At 43.1% G+C, this 19,975-nt stretch overlaps 1 protein-coding gene across 1 annotated transcript in view; it reads right to left on the bottom strand.

The window, feature by feature from the left end:
• Positions 1-414: 414 nt before the first annotated feature.
• MACO1 (macoilin 1) overlaps positions 415-19,975 on the bottom strand; it is an 83,495-nt gene continuing 63,934 nt past the window's right edge. Inside the window, exons 7-11 of the mRNA XM_077295921.1 lie at positions 6,112-6,270; positions 5,846-6,028; positions 5,633-5,753; positions 1,893-2,067; positions 415-731 (exon numbers count right to left, since the gene is read on the bottom strand). Of these exons, the coding sequence (XP_077152036.1) occupies positions 529-731; positions 1,893-2,067; positions 5,633-5,753; positions 5,846-6,028; positions 6,112-6,270 (841 nt within the window). The 3' untranslated portion in view covers positions 415-528. The remainder of the gene's footprint in view (positions 732-1,892; positions 2,068-5,632; positions 5,754-5,845; positions 6,029-6,111; positions 6,271-19,975) is intronic.

The following is a 19,975-nucleotide window of genomic DNA, read 5'->3' as shown; positions in this document are numbered from 1 at the left end:
TACAGCGAAAAGTCAATTCAAGATGGTCTCAGAGGGGCAAATGGCAGCAACGTACTGTTTCAGAAACCGTTACACAGGTTTGTGACAATTACAATGGTTCGCAGCATTTTTAACTACAGTTTTCAAACAAAACCCTCCGTGCTATTCCTTGTAGGCTAGCTTATGTTTGTATGGTTCTCGATGACCCATAGGACATGAATTACAGCTTATGCAGAGTAAGAAATAGCATTCAAAGGTTTCAACTCAAGTGAATCACTTATGTATTTGCTATAGGATGAATTGCAAAATTTTGTGAGGTTTAGCTAAAAAAAAAAAAAAAAAAAAAAAGAAAGAATGAAAACCTCATCCTATTGCAACATGGTGCTATCAGCTTTGATTTTTTTCCTTTTTCATTTTAAGTTAACACAAATACAGTTCTTGTAATACAATTCCATCTTTAATTGCAACAGATGCTTTTGCATGTTGACTCCAGTCAGACAAAATTTGTGGGGGAGAGTGGAGATTGGGTGGCCTGATGGCAGCTGGCATTCATTTCTTGAGTGGCTGGTAAACTGATGCATTGGGGTCCAACCCAGATGAGCTAGTCTCCACAAACTTGGAAGAGTAGTGTGGGGAAACTGGGCTTAGGGTACTTGTCCCTGCTGTATATGCAATGCTGGGCATTACTGCCATTACTTCTGCAATCTTCTGTTTGAGGTCTTTGATTTCTTGATCTTTCTGAAGAATTTGTCCTAAAAAAGTGGGAAGAGGAGACCGTGTTAAGGATCTTCATGTATTACACTGAATAAAAATACCACATCAAATAAAATTACTACTGTAAGGACAGCTTCATACATACGACTTTCATGGCCTAAGTATAGATTGAGTGGTTCAGATTGTCCATAAGTGTCCTGACCCAAACTCAATTAGCCACATAAACTTCTACAAGTTTGTCGAGTTTGGGTCAGGAGACCCGTGGCCGGTCTGGACTATGAATGCTGGATGTGTAAAACCCAGATCACTCAACCAATTTTAGAGCAGTTTCTTTAAAAAGTTGTCTGGACTCAGATGACAAGTATGCAGTCACTATGGGACTGCAGATTATCGAATCATTCACAGGGTTCATAACATATCACTATTCCCCATGCAGGTGGGCAGCCATGTGTGAGACATGTGGTAAATTGATGACAAGTCTCACCTAGCTTTCTTCAACTGAAAAGAAATAAGACAAGAAAAGTGAGACTAGTCAGCAAGTGACCACAAGTATGCAAATCGCATACATCCACCCACACAAGGAAATACAGAAGAATTTTGATTGCCTGCATTGTACATTGTCAAGATTTGGCAGTCTACAGTCGGATCATCTTCAGATATCAAACAACCCTTTTCAAAATGATGAGTGGATCATAAACAAGTATCCTTGTTTTGTGTTAATTCTTGGCTATGATTTCATTTATATTAGTTTACAGTTAGAACTGGCCTTTAATTTTCATTTTTTACATAATACTGCTTCCCCAATGTTTTAAGAGGGGTGGTATTGATCCATATCCTCCTTGCTTTGGAGTATAGAGAGTGGAGTGTCTTATTAGACATGCATGTAAGAATCTACATCATGGGGGATATGGAGCATTGCTTATATAATCTCAATCATCATGAGGAAAAATGTAATGCCCTTGAGTAGGCATTGCAAAAAATTGAGAAGTGTGACAGGCAACAGCTTGATGTTCCACCAATATGACCCAACTACCGGAAAGGACAATCCCATACTGGACAGTCGTAGGAGCTCCTTCAAGTCCAATGGCCGACTGTGGACTATAACAATCTGGAATACACTGGCTGCCAATAACTGCACAGTATTTCACACATGACGATTTTTCTGAGCTCTTCCCCAGCCGTAGTAATATGCCAGTTACCTTGGGCAATCTCCAGCTGTCGTTTTGCATCACCTAGTGCAGAGAACAAATCCAACTTGATTCGGGTTTCTGCGCTGAGGCTATTTTCTAAGTGCTGTGTTTTATCCTGCATGGCTGAAAGTGCAGACATTAACACCTCTGTATCTTTTTCATTTTCTTTGTACTTTCGTAGCTCCTGAAACAAAGAATTTAGCAGAGCTTAAAAACTCAGATTACAGTATCGTGTGTAATAAAGGCCACTTCAAGACGAATATTATGTTCATTAAATATAGAATACCCACCGCATCTCTCTATAAGGAGCACAGCCTATACTAAGGCATAGACCTGCTGCTGAAAGCCTTTATCAGATCTGTACTCTCATTAATTAAAAAACTAACAAAAAACAACCAACAAACCACACTATGAACAATTTGGGGGAGCATCTATGTCAAAAGGACTAGGGCACTTATCTTAAAGTACATGTGGAGAAAAAGCTATATAAAAACATTAATGAGGATCTGCCATCAGATTTCATTATACAAATAGTTTAGATCAATAAATGGATATTAAACCTGGTGGGGCTGGTGTGTTTTGAAAGTTTTCCTGCTTTAAGGGGCATTCCCAATTCCAAGATCCTATCCCAATATGAGGTACAGTGGGTACGGAAAGTATTCAGACTCATTTGAAAAATTTTCATTCTGTTTCATTGCAGCCATTTGGTAAATTAAAAAAAAATTACATTTTTTCTCATTAATGTACACTCTGCACCCCATCTTGACTGAAAAAAAACAAATGCAGAAATTTTTGCAAATTTATTAAAAAAGAAAAAATGAAATATCACATGGTCATAAGTATTCAGACCGTTGCTCAGACTCATTTAAGTCACATGCTGTCCATTTCCTTGTGATCCTCTTTGAGATGGTTCTACTCCTTCACTGGAGTCCAGCTGTGTTTAATAAAACTGATAGGACTTGGTTTGGAAAGGCCCACACCTGTCTATATAAGACCTCACAGCTCACAATGCATGTCAGACCAAATGAGAATCATGAGGTCAAAGGAACTGGCCAAGGAGCTCAGAGACAGAATTGTGGCAAGGCACAGATCTCGCCAAGGTTACAACAGAATTTCTGCAGTACTCAAGGCTCCTAAGAGCACAGTGGCCTCCATAATCCTTAAAGAGAACCTGTCACCCCCCTAGGCATTAGTAACTATTAGAGCCACCTTGTGCAGCAGTAATGCTGCATTCTGACAAGGTGGCTCTTTTAGTTCGGGTCCCTGGCACTGCTGAAAAAATGGTTTTTGAAATTTGTCCCTCATACCATGAAACCGCCAGGGGGGCAGGTCTTTCCCCCCTAATCCAGATGCCTCCCAGCCGTCAATCATGGCCTCTGCGCGCCGCCTCCTCTTCCTTCATTAGCGTCCCCGGCGCCTGCGCAGTTTTTTTTTTTTTTTTCGGGCATGCGCAGTTGCCCTGCCCTTCGAACTTACAGCGCAGGCGCCGTGGACACTACTGAAAGTTGAGGAGGCGGCGAGAAGAGGCCATGATTGACGGCTGGGAGGCGTCTGGATTGGGGGGGAAAATACCTGCCCCCTTGGCGATTTCACAGTATGAGGGACAAATTTCAAAAACCATTCTTTCAGCAGTGCCAGGAACAAGAACTAAAAGCCACCTTGTCAGAATGCAGCATTAGTGCTGCACAAGGTGGCTCTTTTAGTTACAAACGCCTGGGGGGTGACAGGTTTCCTTTAAATGGATGAAGTCTGACCACCAGAAGTCTTCCTGGACCTAGCCGTCCAGCCAAACTGAGCAATCGTGGGAGAAGAGCCTTGGTAAGAGAGGTAAAGAAGAACCCCGTGGCTGAGCTCCAAAGATGCAGTAGGGAGATGGGAGAAAGTTTCACAATCTGCCATAAAGGCCTGACTGGTGGAGGGCTGCAGTGATAGAGTGGCCTGACGGAAGTCTCCGCTCGGTGCAAGACATATGAAAGCCCGCATAGAGTTTGCTAAAAAACACAAAGGACTCCCAGAGTATAAGAAATAAGATTCTCTGGTCTGATGAGACGAAGATAGACCTCTGTGGTGATAATTTTAAGCGGTATGTGTGGAGAAAACCAGGCACTGCTCATCACTTGCCCAATACAATCCCATCAGTGAAACATGGTGGTGGCAGCATCATGCTATGGGGGTGTTTTTCAGCTGCAGGGACAGGACGACTGGTTGTCATTGAAGGAAACATGAATGCAACCAAGTACAGAGATATCCAAGATGAAAACCTCTTCCAGAGCGCTCCGGACCTCAGACCCGGCCAAAGGTTCACCCCCCAACAAGACAATGACCCTAAGCATACAGCTAAAATAACAAAGGAGTGGCTTCAGAAGAACTCTGTGACCATTCTTGACTGGCCCAGCCAGAGCCCTGACCTAAACACAATTGAGCACCTCCGGAGAAACCTGAAAATGGCTGTCCACCAACGTTCACCATCCAACCTGACAGAACTGGAGATGATCTGCAAGGAAGAATGACAGAGGATCCCCAAACCCAGGAGTGAAAAACTTTTTGCATCATTCCCAAGAAGACTCATGGCTGTACTAGCTCAAAAGGGTGCTTCTACTCAATACTGAGCAAAGGGACTGAATGCTTATGACCATGTGAAAATTCAGTTTTTCTTTTTTAATAAATTTGCTAAATTTTCTACATTTGTTTTTTTTTTTTTCCAGTCAAGATGGGGTGCAGAGTGTACATTAATGATAAAAAATATGAACTTTTTTGAATTCACCAAATGGCTGCAATGAAACAGAGTGAAAAATTTAAAGGGGTCTGAATACTTTCCGTACCCAATGTAGGTGTAGTAATAATAATAATATTAGCAAAATACCTCCAATTAAAAATGTAGTGTAGTTCTTTTGATAAGGTATGTCGCTTACCCCATGTGCACAGAAATGCAGTAGCTTAGGAATCCATGGTTGCGACCACTAGCAACTAGCTAACTTTCAGTATAGGAGTGGTCGTAACCATGGATACCTAAGCTACTGCAGTGCCCTGCATATAGGGTTCAGAGAGACATCTTATCAGGAGAGCCATGCTACATGTCTAATTGGAGGTATTTGCTAATATTACCCCAATACCTACTACAATTTCATGAGTCCAACACTTGCTGGATTCAAAATATTTTAATCTGAAAATCTGGTGTCAGGCTGTATAATTTTCTAAGTGCCCCAGCCTTGTCAAGTCGAAGATCTAGTTAATAATGTATACATTGAAGTCCCATGTAATGAAAGGGTTCTTTACAGTTGGAGTATTTAAAAGGGGTTGACCAGGGTATAGAAATATATATTTTTGTAAGGCAAAAAGTAGTATTAAACAAAAAAAAACAAACCACAAACATCTCACCTGTTTAGTTTCTCAGTATGTCTGTTTACTTTCGGACAACTCATCTGGAGCCATCTACCCAAGTGGCCTCAGCAGTGTGGAGCCATACACACAGGCATCAGCGCTAAGGCCAGCGACTGGCTGCAGTGGTCACGTGGGTAGATGGCGCATGCAATAAGGCAAAGCAAAACAAGCAGGGCGAGTTCATTTCAAAGCATTTTCTGCAGAAATATGTGGACAGATGATCCTACTAACTGGGTCACAATTTAAGTATTCTAATACATTTGTGTACCAAAATAACCCTGGTAAGTTATAAAAAATAAAATAAATAAAAATAATGTAAGGCAAGAAAACAGATTTTCTCGTGGCAGCTGCGGCGGAAGATATTATACCTGAACCTTTAACTCCAGTTCCCTTATCTGGTCTTCTTTGAGCTTCATGTCTATTGATAACTTTTTACATTCACTCTCTAGATCTCGGATTCGACTTCGTAATGTTTCTGTACATTCACCTCTGAGAGATAGAAGAGAGACCGGGTCAGTTGTGAGTCATCTTAAAAATACCAACTCCATTATTCCGGTCCCACTTTGCACACAATGGCATACCTGTTGGCTGCAGCAAATGCGACTGCTCTCGCTGCTGTGGCTTCTTCTAATTTCTTCCTCTTCTTCTCCTCCAGGAGCTGCTTCTCTACAAAAGCTCGAGCTTCTTGCTCTGCCTTTAGCTTTTTCTCCAGCTGACTAATAGTCTGCTTGTCCTTCTGCTTCATCTGGACAGCGCTGTGTAATCTGGGTGGTGACATAACGTTTCATTAGACCCTAGAATAAGACAATTCCATCAGCTAGGGATTATTCTCCTGCAGAGCACTCACTTGTTTTGCAGCAGCTCGTTTTCCTGTCTGAGCTGCCCTATTTCACTCCGAATTCCCCGCTCCGTGCTTGTTAGCACGTTGATCTGACTGCGGAGGTCCTGCTCAATCTGTCTGCTGCCCTGCAAGTCTGCTTTTAATTTCTTTACATCTTGTTCCAACCTGAAAGGACACAGAAAAATGGTCATTACCCGGTCAATGACAGAAAATACAGGGGGTCGAGAAACAAGGATCCCCATGTGCAAGCATTCTTCAGAGCCACCAGTCTGCAGTCACCTCCTCATGACATATGTTGCTTACAGCCATTCATATAACGTGTACAGTGACAAATATGCATGTGTGAACACTGATATAGACCGCCATCTGACGCCTTCATCGGGTATCCATGACAATACAGACAAAAATCAGAATCTCTAAGAGGACTTCTAAAAGACTCCTCCATATAGGTATTAGACTGAAGTCAGTAGAACGTGTAGATAATTGGCCAACCGTCTATTATGTATGGAAGTCTTCTAACGCCGAAGAAACTCCCGATCCTTTTCTTCAACAGTTAAGTGGTCTTGGCAGTAGGGGTCTCGACTCCCCACTGAAAACATGTTAACGCTCGGCGCAGCCAAATGTTCATGTGTGGGGGTATTCTCCATCGAGTCTCACATTCACTTACCTAAAAATAAACACCCAGTTCCATGGTCTTCCATTGTTTTGTTTTTTTAATTATGGGTCAGCTTTAAGAGAACTTGTCATGATGAAAATGGTATAGATCAGGAGCAGCAGAACAGATCAATATATATTTTTGTGGGAAAATTTCAGGAACACTTGTATACATACAAACACCAGGGATTGCAATGCATAAAGTACAAGTCCAGTGATTGAAAGTCTTCCCTGAATGACTGCATAACCAGAGACAGCTGTCAATCACTGAATAGGACCGCCTACTGGACTCCTACAAATACCAGGAATTTCAATACGCTTGTTGATTGAGTCAATATATCATTCTTTTCTATACTTCTAAAACTACATGTAAAATGTGACCGGTTCCCTTTAGGGCCTTTATCATACTGTAAAAGTTATCTGGGATTTTTAATAGTTCACTAGCAGCATAAAATTATATATTGCTACCCAATCAAATCCTTCACTTAAAAGTGGTGACTTGCGATCCTGCAGTGCTAATGAACATCATTCACGTGAGAACATCAGCAATGATTAGGGTTTTCCTGGCTGAAAAGTCTACAGTCACTAGGTGCACATTGCCGAGTTGTGACTCTCCCAGATTCGCAGCACAAAAAGGGCACATGACTGCATGTATGCTTTTTATCCGCTTCACTCAATGGAACATTGGGAGAAACAACTGAGACCCTTAGTCCGCACCTGGCCAAAAGCATGAAAATCCTACACGTGACCCCACCTGCTCCCCAGCCGCTCAGAGAATACAGGAGAATCATGTCAGTGTGCAATGCAGCAACCTGACTTCTCAGTCCCAAAAAGCACTTTAAAACGGGGACTATGTCCTGTGCTAAAGAGTCTGCATCTCAAATGCCAGGCAAGAAGTAGGCAGAAACAAAATTATACACGCCTGTCATCTTTCAGAAACAGAGAAACCATGGATGTTTCAGGTGTTTTAAAGGGGTTGTCCACTACTCTGACAACCCCTTCTCAACTCTACGTTTCCCCCCTTCTAAAATAAAGACCTATACACACCTCCAGTACCGGCGCTATTCCAGTGATGTCAGCACTGTCTCTCCCAGCAATGGCTTATCAGTGCGATGTCACACCAACCCGGTGGCAAATAAATAGCCATTCTCCACCTTCGGACGCATTACATACTGTATATCTGGACAAGGCAGCAGCGCTCGCTTCCCTCAGATGTAAGGCAAAGAGTGAAGCGACCACTGATTGGCCACAGAGTTTGCGTGACGCCATACTGTTACGCTTTCGCCAGAAGAGAAAGTGCTGACATCACTGGAATGGCGCCAGAGAGTAAAAGTGTCATTTTAAAAGGGGAAACACATGGATTGAGAAGGGATTGTCCAAGTAGTGGACAAACCCTTTAACTCAGCCATATAACCCATGGTCGGGGGGCTGAGGTTTCTAAAAGAGTGCTTTCCTAATCATGGACAAGCCTTTTATAGCGCGCACAGTTACAGCCGCCAGCTTCCAGCACACATCCTACTTACCTTACCTGCACGCCCTCGCTGCATTTCCGGCGCCAGCAGCTCTTCCGGCTGAGCGATCACGTGGCCCCGCTCATTAAACTTAATATTCACCTTTCTCCAATCCAATAGGCATGGAGTGAATATTCATTACCTTAATGAGCGGGGACACGTGATCACTCGTCCGGAAGAGCTGCTGGCGCCGAAACGAGATGTAGCGAGGGCGTGCAGGGAAGGTAAATAGGATGTGTTTTTTTTTTTTTTTTTTAAATAGGAACCATGCATACAAGGACGGGGATAAGGAGCCATGCATACAAGGACAGGGACGGGGAGCCATGCATACAAGGACGGGGATAGGGTGCCATGCATACAAGGACGGGGATGGGGTGCCATGCATACAAGGACGGGGATGGGGTGCCATGCATACAAGGACGGGGATGGGGTGCCATGCATACAAGGACGGGGATGGGGTGCCATGCATACAAGGACGGGGAGCCATGCATACAAGGATGGGATGGGGGGAAATGCATACCCAGCTTATACTTGAGTCAATAAGTTTTCCCAGTTTTTTGTGACAAAATTAGGTGCCTCGACTTATACTCGAGTATATACGGTAAGTCTTAATATTTACTTATAACATTTTAAAACATACCAACATTTCCATGTTACTATAACGATCACAGATCTGTTAGGAAGTCATTACTCATTCTGCAAGATCCACCCACAAGTGTAAAGTGTATAGGGGCAGATAACAGATGCCATAAGATTGGATGGCTGTGGAGAATTTCTCAATGCATGTAGGGTAGGTGTAGGAACCGAGCATTATGTGAGCAAATTTTAGCCATCATGACAATCAGTGATAAGGTCCTGTTAGGCCATGTGCCCACGTTCAGTATTTTTCGCGTTTTTTTCGCGTTTTTTCACTATAAAAACGTGATAACAATGCGAAAAAAACGCTTACATATGCCTCCCATTATTTTCAGTGTATTCCGCATATTTTGTGCACATGCTGCATTTTTTTCCGCGAAAAAAATCGCATCGTGGAAAAAAGCGCAACATGTTCATTAAATTTGCGAAATTGCGGGGATTCCGCACACCTAGGAGTGCATTGATCTGCTTACTTTCCGCACGGGGCTGTGCACACCATGCGGGAAGTAAGCAGATTATATGCGGTTAGTACCCAGGGTGGAGGAGAGGAGACTCTCCTCCACGGACTGGGCACCATATGCATAAGCAGCATCTATAGCAAAAAGTTGGTCACACTTGTCAAACACTATGTTTGACAAGTGTGACCAACCTGTCAGTCTGTTTTCCAAGCGATGCTACAGATCGCTTGAAAAACTTTAGCATTCTGCAAGCTAATTACGCTTGCAAAATGCTAAAAAAAGCGGAAAAAAAAAAAAAAAAACAGGGAAAAAAAACGCAAAAAAAAAATGTGGATTTCTTGCAGAAAATTTCCGGTTTTCTTCAGGAAATTTCTGCAAGAAATCCTGACGTGTGCACATACCCTGAAAGTCAGCCAGAAAAACAAACAAAAACAAACACAAAATTGGTCATCTGAAACACCATGCCAGACAAAGGACCATCACCTTTCTATATTTTAGACCCTACTTGTGATAAGAAATAAAATACAAGGCAGCAGACAAAATAGGGTCAACAAGAAAGCTGCAATGTCTGAAGAGTCAGCACTTGTTTTTATTTCAAAGCATTACATCAAGTACAGTTTGTTCAGAATTGATCACAAATTTTAGGTCAGAGCACAGTCGATATCTGCGAGGAACAAAAAAAATACGACTAGTCCCTAATTAATAGGCTTTCCTTCCCTCTTCCAAGAAATCTGTATATAAAGTGTGCATTTCTAAAGTAAAGTTTTCCCCACCATAACAGTGCCCATGAGTTGTGATAGGACATACACGTATGGTTCTCACTGCTGAGGTTCATCTCAAGAACAGGGCCACAGCTTTCAATAATAGAGCAGATCTCAAGATTAGGAGTCAGCCTCCTCCACCACTAGCATAGTATTTTTTTTTTTTTTAGCTTTGCAGAACACCAAGCCTTTTAAATTGACCGTTCTTGTAAAATAATCATTAATCTAACAAATTATTTAATTCAACTAATTGTTCATGTCAGTAATATCCTGAACTCCTGCCAGTGAAACCAGATTGGAGATTGGGGGGCTATGCTATTTGAGCGAGTTACTAGAAGGCTGAGGCTTGGAGATATCCATTATCAGTGACCACAGTCCAGTAGTGGTGGTAGACATAATGGTTAATCACTATGAAATGGATATAAAAAGGTGTGAATAAAACATTCCCCACACCATTCGTTCCAACGTTTTCCCAGGATGTTGTACAGGAAGCAAACATTTGTTATGAACCAGGCAAGATTCCACTTGTCATAGATCACTCTGGTTTTGCTCAGTTTTTAAGCTAACAAGATTGGAATGCAAAAGGGCCTTCCACCTCCAAGTCATGCAATTAAAAAAGCAACTAAAATAATAAAGCATGTTAAAAAAAAATCTGATATGTGGGTATCCTGACACTACCCTGTTCCTCACTAGTCAAAACTTCTGAAAACATTACTAGAAAGCATCCAGAGCTGAGCTTTTAGAGCCTTTACCATTGTTTCATCAATGTATCGCTTTTCTCTGGAAGCTTAGAAGCTTCCCAAGACTCCAGCCTACCCCCGAGAATCTCAAACCACTTCACTGGTACCATCATGATACAGTCCCTCAGTACCCGCTTTTTTCTCATTGTGATGTTGGCTCTGAAGAGCCCGTTTACCACGTCTACTTGTTTCTACAGTTAGCGGCCACCAAATGAGTGGCCGATAACATGTTGGCACTACTGATCAGCTCTACCCATTAGAGCACCAGTGAGCCACAAACTAGGTTTATTTACAGGGGCAGACTTTGGGAAAGATTTTTTTTTGCAGCAATAATCAAATGTGCTTTTATCCTTTTAGTCCAGTCTTTAAGGACTTTAAGCAAGATGAAAAGCTGCACAGAATCAGCAACAGTAGAAGCTGGCATAGAATGTTTAATGACGGGCTTCATAACTGCTGGAAGGAGAAGGACATGTCACAGAAGGCATAGAAAGACAAGAATCATGTGTGAAGGGACTAGGTCAATGTTATTCTGCCATAGGAAAGGACAAGAATAATGGGACGTCTACCCGAGAAACATGATCCAGCACCAATGTACTCCAGTACATGTGCACATACCCTAAGGCCATGTTCTCACATTGTGGTTTTGTAGCTCTTTATAAGCAAATTAAAAGCTGCTCTTTACATTGGCAGCAAAAGCTATGAGTTGTGATGTCTGAACTCTCACTCACAGGTTTGTTTTTCCCCTCACAGAATTGAAAAGCATGTCAATTCTTGCAGGGATTTTGCAGTTATTTCATTTTTAGAAAAATCAATGAGAAAAAAAAAAAAAAAAAAAGCTCCAAAAAGATGCAACGGCATCTTTCACAGTGTTTTTTTTAGTGAATAAAACTAACTTTAATAAACATCACACATGTAATCCGCACCCCCCCCCCCCTAAAAAAAAAAAAAAAAAAAAAAACATCAAAAACACTGGAAACGGGTGTTTTGAAAGCATGATGTAAAAAAAAAAAAAAAAAAAAAAAAAATGCAGCAACACGCTGCATGTGAATATAGCCTAAGATATCTTGTAATTCTTTTTGACTGCATGTCCCAGAAGAAAGCCAATACAACTCCTGTATTGGAGGTTTTTTTAGCCAACGTTTCTACATTAAAGTGTTCTTTTAAAGAATTAGAGGGTTGAGTGTGGGCCATAATATGTACTTCTAGGAAGCAATCGGAGGGAGGTAGTCAGCTGTGAGGAGGAACTCTGCGTACAAGTCACACAGAAGCACAGGCTCTCACATAGGTGGAGGAGTTGTTTCTTACATGCTCATCTTTGTGAAAGACTTTTTTGAACCTTCATTCTTCTTACCCTTCTTGAAACAGGAAAAAAAACACATTCTGACATTTTTGGGGATGGGGTTATACCTTTATGATGTTTATTGTGCAGTAAAAATGATCAGGCAATGGGAATCTTCAGGTCAGTATGATTAAGATATCAAATTGGCAACTTTTTTACTACCATATGTACTCAAGTATAAGTGGACCCAAGTATAAGCCAAGGCACCTAATTTTGCCACCAAAATCTGGGAAACTTATTGACTCAAGTAGAAGCTGGGTATGTATTGTCCCCTTACCCCCATCCCTGTGTGCATGCCTCTTTATCCCCTATCCTTGTATGCATGGTTCCTATTTAAAAAAACAACAAAAAAAACCAAACATCCTACTTACCTTCCCTGCGAGCCCTCAATGTATCTCGCTCCAGCACAGCAGCTCTTCCAGCCGAGCGATCACGTGTCCCCGCTCATTAAAGTAATGAATATTCACTCCACGCCTATGTTAGTGGAGAGGAGTAAATATTCATTACCTTAATGAGCGGGGACACGTGATTGTTCGGCAGAAGACTGACACCGGAAGGAGATGTAGTGAGGGCACACAGAAAAGTAAGTAGGATGTGTGCTGGAAGCCGGCGGCTGCAACTGTGTGCGCTATAAGGAGAAATGAATATTTACTGCCAGCACAGTCAATATTAATTTCTCTATAGCAGAAGGCACAGCCGCTGGCTCCTGTCTCTGTGACCCGCTGCTCCCCTCCCCCGCCATCTTTCTGGGACAATGACTCGTGTGTAAGCCGAGAGGGCGTTTTCAGCACAAAAAAAGTGCTGAAAAACTCAGCTTATACACGAGTATATACAGTAAATATATTTTAAGACATTGGAGTCTAAAACAAAAAAATTGACTTGTGTTTCTATTTACAAACGTAATTTTTCCATTCATGGAGCGGTACAAGGTTTGAGATGTTTGCCTGTTGAGCCGACATAGGACTGGATCCTGTGATCGTTCATAGTATATACTGCTGTATTGCTTTCTATAGTTGAATTGATGTCTTCCACAGGTTGGGCTTCACAGGAGGACAAACATTGCAGTGATAAGTAGAGATGAGCGAATTTGTTGGGTCCCTCCTTATTCGACAAGCTATAGCGCTTACCGAATAAGCTGCAGAGGGAACTCGGCCGGATACATGGAGGGCGCCGGCTGATCGGCTCCGCAGCTGCATGTGTGGCGGCTGTGTCACTGTCACCACACACAGGCTCCCCATGCATGTGCTGTGACACTGACACAGCCGCCACACATGCAGCTGCGGAGCCGATCAGCTGATTATCGGGAGCCCTCCATGTATCCGGGTTCCCTCTGCAGCTTACTCGGTAAGCGCTATAGCTTGTCAAATAAGCGGGGACCCGAACAAATTTCGCTCAACTCTAGTGATCAGGGGATTTCAGCAGACCTTCAGTGGTCATAGTAACTCATCAGCACCTTGCAATTCTCATGGTGGAGGGTAAAAGTAATCATGCCATTTAGCCCCTAAACAACCAGGGGTATTTCTGTTTCTGCTCCCATTCTTCCCAGAGCCATAACTTTTTTATTTTTCCCATCAATATGGCTTTGTGAGGGCTTGTTTTTTTTGCTGGACGAGTTGTACTTTTGAACTGCACCATATTGTATAATGTAAAATGGGGGGAGAAAAAAAATAAATAAAAAAAATAAAGTGTGGTGTAATTGCAAAAAAAAACGTCAATTCCACAATTATTTTTTCTACCATGTTCACTTAATACTAAAACTGACCCGCCATCATGATTCCCGGGTTCATTACAAGTTCGCAGATATCAAACATGCATTTTTTTTTTTTTTTGGACAAAAAGAAATTGCACCATTTTCCGAGACCCATAGCGTCTCCATTTTTCAGGATCTGGGTGATGGCTTATTTTTTGTGGGCAGAGCTGATGTTTTTATTGATATTTTGGGATAGATACGATGTTTTGATCGCCTTTTATTGCAATGTTGCAGGGACCAAAAAAAAAAAAAAAGGAACTCTGGCATTTTGATTTTTTTTTTTGTCGTTACGCCGTTTACTGATCAGATTTTTTTTTTTTATTCTGAATGTGGCAAAAAAGGGGGGTGAATTGAAAATTGTTTTTTAAAAAAACTGATGTTTTTACTTTTAACTGGCACCCTGCGATCATGTGACAGGGGTGCCGATGGGCAGAGCTATGACAAGCATCCGGTTTGCGAGAGTTAAACGCTTCCGGCAGTGGTATGTAAATGTTTAAACAGCAATGATTGTGATACACATGAAGTCTTTTTACAGTGCAAGCCAGGCCGGACTCCTCAATATCTGGCCAGTAGTCCCAAATTTTCAGCCTTGCAAAAACTTTAAAAATGAACAAAAACAAGCAAAAAAAAACCCAAAGCCTCACACAGTATGGCCCCGGAATCAACATTTGCGTTTATTTTATTTATTTTTTTTAAGTTTTTTGTATTATAGTAATTGCCATTTTTTGGGGTCAAATTCATGAAATCACATGCAAAAAAAAAAAAGGAAAAAAAAAAAAAAAAAAAAAAAAGAGGCCTTTCTTCCTGTTGAACTGTTTTTTTTTTTGCAACTTTTGACACCAAAGGCACAAAAACTGTGACAAAGTGCGGACATAAAAATACACCAGGAAGAGACTGAAAAGTCACAAAATTTGTCACAACTTCACCCCAAAGTTACAAATGATGAACCGGCAAAAACCATGTAGAATTGCATGAGTCCACAAAACAAGCAAAATAAACCGGCAAGCACATGTAAAAACAGACTTGAATTGAGACACATAACTAGACAAAAAACGGGAAAATGCAATGGTAAATCAGGGCCTATATGCAGAGTTGCAACTACATTGAAGAGAACTTTTAAGAACAAAAAAAACTTCTAACATTTCATTGTGATGCCGAGTCAGAGGTTTTGACGGGAAGGTGGCCGAGTGCAGAGACCTCAACCGATCACAAAAGACAGCACGCGCCTTCTATTCTATCCTTGGATTGAGAAGCGAGTGAACCGTCACCACTTGTTCCCCTTTCCGGTGAGTGAGGAACCGAAGTGAAAGGTCACATTGCTCAGGAGGGGGCTTATGCACCTTTTATTTTAACAATTAGGGTTTGTGCACAAGTTGCGGATTTTGCTGTGGATCCATTTTTCACGGACGAAAATCGCACAAATGTTTTATGAACAGTGATCCGTATGTCATCCGTGTGCAGTGCGAGGATGCGATTTTCTCGCATGTAAGCATCCATGTGACATCCGTATGCTCAGATTTTCTCACCGGCTTGCAAACCATGGCCTCAAATATTCTTGAAAACATATACAGTATAATATATACCGTAATATATATCTATATATTTTTATTTATTTTTTCAAACAGAGCTAGATCGCAGAAAAGCCGGTAATTCAATTGTCGGGTTCTGTAAAATCATTGCAGAACCCGACTGGATATGAGACATGGTTTACATACAGTAAACCATTGCATATCCATTAAGATTTTTTTTTATTGTCCCTCACTAATAATGTTAGTACTATGTGTGTAAAATTTGTAGATAGGTGTTACAATAAATGATTAATTCACGGAAAAAACTGGCGTGGGATCCCGCGCAATTTTCTCCACCAGAGAGGGAAAGCCAGTGACTGAGGACAGATATTAATAGCCTAGAGAGGGACCATGGTTATTGCCCCCCCCCCCCCCCCCCCGGCTAAAAACATCTGCCCCCAGCCACCCCAGAAAAGGCGCATCTGTAGCATTGGCATATGAGATAATAAGGGGTTAATGTCACTTGGCTATTTTAAGGGGACATTAAGCCTGGTTAATAATGGAGAGGTGTCAGTAAGACACCTATCTATTATTAATACAAAAGTATAAAAGGGTTAAGTGGGGTGTCACTTTACTTCCCATAGCAGTGCCGGTGCTTTGTAGATATAGCTCCTCACCAAAAGAGAAAAAGTTGTGTGTGAGGATGAATCTGGTAAGTAATTACAGACTCTGAAGGGATCGCATTGTCTTCAAGAAACATTTGGCGGTTAGTCCATCTTCGTGTGGGATGTTAGAATATAAGGATTCAACATCCATGGTGGCTAAGATGGTGCTGTCGGGGAGGGAACCTATCATGGATAGCTTATTTAGCAGGTCTGTAGCGTCCTATATATAGCTGGCTTTCTTCCTTACCAGCGGCTTAAAGATGTTTTCTACCCACCCTGAGATTTTTTCAGTGAGTGTTCCCACCCGAGATGATTGGCCTCCCTGGGTTGCCTGGCTTATGAATCTTGGGAAGCATATAGAAAGTTCCCATCCTTGGATTCTCAGGTATTAAATCCAGAAGGTTTATGGAGTCCGTATACAGATATATTTGATGACTCTTTTCAACTCCCTCAGATATTTTGGAGTTGGGTCATCATCCAGTTTGGTGTAGTACTGTATATCCATCAGTTGTCTGGGTGCCTCTCTGATGTAGTCAGTTGTGTTAAGGAGAACTATGGCACCACCTTTATCCGCAGGCTTAATAGTGATCTCCCTGTTGTTCTTCAGGCCGTGAATCGCCCTCTCTCGTGCAAGCTGATATTAAAGGTTTCCTTTGCTTTTTTATCCAATATCGTGGACTGCACCGAATGTCTAAATGAGTCAATATATTGGACCAAAATGGGGCTGCGGCCAGAAGGAGGTATCCAGTCGGAATCTTTCTTATTCTCGAGTTTGGCTGCCCAGAAGCCCCAAGTCCTCTTTGGCAGAGAAGAACTCCTTCAGTCTAAGTCTCCTGAAGAATTGTTCCAGGTCACAACAAAGTTCTGTTTTGTCTAGAGATTTTGTAGGACAGAGTGTGAGACCTCTGGAAAGTACATCGAGTTCTAGATTAGTGGGTTTGGGAGATGACAAATTAATAGCACAGCTGACTGTACCTGTGGCCTACTGGTAGTTCTGCCCCATGCTGTAGTGTTTGGGAGGATCTTGACTGGTGCTGGAGTATAAGGCTATTTGCACACGTTGCGGATTCTCTGCGGATCCGCAGCGTTTTTTGCGGTGCAGAAACGCTGCAGATCCGCAATTGATTTACAGTACAATGTAAATCAATGAGAAAAAAAAAAAGCTGTGCACACGTTGCGGAAAATCCACTGTGGAAACGCTGCGGTTTAAAAGTAGCATGTCACTTTTTTGCAGATCTGTAGCGTTTTTGTACCCATTCCATTATAGAAATCCGCAGGGGTAAAAACTGCAGCAAAAACGCACAAAAAAACGCAACAAATCCGCAGCTGCGTTTTCTGCCAGGAGAGGCAGAATCCGCACCAGAAATTCCTAAGGCTAATCCGCACGTGTGCACATAGCCTAATCCTGCTTTCAGTCGAAGTCTGGAGTTTTTTCTTGTTGTATATTAGGTACGACTGCAGAGTTGTACAGTAAAGCTGCATTTTCTGCTGTATGTCACCAGCAATTGTACTCCTTAGGCTATGTGCACACGCTGCGGACTGTTGTGCGGATTTTTCCGCACTGATTTTGATAAATCCGCAGGGCAAAAACACTGCGTTTTTGCCACGGATTTATTGCGGATTTTCTGCGGATTTTCCGTGTTTTTTGTGCGGATTCTACTGCGGTTTGACATCTGCGTTTTTTTGTTGTTTTTTTTTAATATGGAGCAGGTGTCAAGCTGCTGCGGATTCCGCACAAAGAATTGACATGCTGCAGAAAATAAACCGCAGCGTTTCCGAGCGGTTTTTTCCACAGCATGTGCACAGCGGTTTTTGTTTTCCATAGGTTAACATTGTACTGTACACCGCATGGAAAACTGCTGCGGATCCACAGCAAAAACCGCAACGTGTGCACATACCCTTAAAGTTTGTATTTCCATTTGGACCTTTTTCTGGGTGCTGTAGAAAACAAGAATAAGGTGGTTCCGAAGTCCTGTAGCAGAGGTGTTGTGAATAATGAGTATTGTAGGTATTCCAAATAGGATTCTTTAAAAGGAACCTGTCACCCCCAAAATCGAGGGTGAGCCAAGCCCACCAGAATCAGGGGCTTACCTACAGCATTTTGGAATGCTGTAGATAAGTCCCCGATGTATCCTAAAAGATAAGAAAAAGAGGTTACATTATACTCACCCAGGGGCGGGTCCGGCCCGATGCCTCCCATCTTCATCAGATGATGTCCTCTTCTGGTCTTCCCACTGCGGATCCAGCGCAGGCGTACTTTGTCTGCCCTGTTGAGGGCAGAGCAAAGTACTGCAGTGCGCAGGCGCCGGGCCTCTCTGACCTTTTTCTCATCTTTTAAGATACATCGGGGGTTTATCTACAGCATTACAGAATGCTGTAGATAAGCCCCTGATGCCGGTGGGCATAACTGTGTTATGCATTATGCACAGTGCGGGGCGGGGATTCAGTAACAGGGTGGCCGCACTGCCCTCACAGGCGCAGAACGGAACCCGGCATCAGCGCTAGGACGGCTAATGCTCTATGCGCCTGCGCCAGGCAGAAGAGCAGAGCGCAGGATTTTGGATGATAACAGCGCTGAGGGGGCGGCGAAAATCAACACAGAAGAGATGACTGACAGCAGTTGGGCGCTTCTAAGAGGAGGCTTCAGACCCGCCTCCAGGTACAAAGACAGGTATTTGAGCTAAATTATAAATACATTTATTGTGGGAATAACAGCAACAAAAACTAAAAGAGTCACCTTGTTAAACTGCAGCATTACTGATGCACAAGGTGGCTCTTTTAGTTTATAACGCCTGGAGGGGGTGACAGTGGCCCTTTAAACGATTTTTTTCCTCATAGCACTCGTCCGTATACGGTCTAGTGCGACTCCGGCCTTAGAGGGGGTCTCTGCACGTGGACCCCTACTGCCCATAGCTGCTGACTGAGTAAGAAATGTAATAAGTTAATTCTAACTTGCCCCTCATGTTACAATACTCTATTGTCTTCTCTTAAAAATCTGTGTTGGGTTACCATTGTCAGGGGCCAGTTTCCACACATACCATAATATGGGCATACCTCCCAACCGTCCCGATTTCAGCGTGACAGTCCCGCTTTGGCACCGGGGTCCCGCTGTCCCGCTTCGGGCATTTAAAATCCCGAATTTGCGGCCGCCGGTGAAGCCCCGCCCACTTCCGGGACGTAGAGAGAGCCCGATTAGTACCCGCTGTTCGTTCCGTTCCCTGGGACTGCGTTGTAGCCACGCCCCCTTGAGTTGCCTCACCGCCCGCCTCCGGCTTCCTCCTCAACTATAGACGTGGGCGGACTCTGAGGACAGAGCGGCAGCACCCGGACTGGTTTCTGGCACGGGGGCAGAGTTGTGAGACACTCCGTGTCTGTGTGACCGCGGGAGCAGCGAGCGGATCTCCAGACTGTAAGTGAATGTATGTGTCTCTCCCCCTCTCCATGCAGCGCTGCCCTGCTGCGGTTACAGCAGAGACTCTGACAGCATAGGAGGACTGACAAACTAAACTTTGTCTCCCCATGGTGCGCGCACCCCGCTCCCACTCTCCCCCTGGTACCCATCCATCGGATTCTCCACCAACCTGGTGCAGCACCCCTTACATTCTATGGGGGCTGCCACCTGCCTGCGTTACATTCTATGGGGGCTGCCACCTGCCTGCGTTACATTCTATGGGGGCTGCCACCTGCCTGCGTTACATTCTATGGGGGCTGCCACCTGCCTGCGTTACATTCTATGGGGGCTGTGCAGCATTATATTCTATGGGGCTGTGCTGTATTACATTCTATGGGGACTGAGCTGTAATGCTTGATACAGCAGTCAGCGGCGCAGCTGGATGACACCATTCAGC

This window comes from Ranitomeya variabilis, chromosome 3, assembly GCF_051348905.1.
Source record: "Ranitomeya variabilis isolate aRanVar5 chromosome 3, aRanVar5.hap1, whole genome shotgun sequence".
NCBI classification, from domain to species: domain Eukaryota; kingdom Metazoa; phylum Chordata; class Amphibia; order Anura; family Dendrobatidae; genus Ranitomeya; species Ranitomeya variabilis.
Note: the sequence above shows the minus strand (reverse complement) of the source record. Positions and strands in the feature narration are given on the sequence as shown.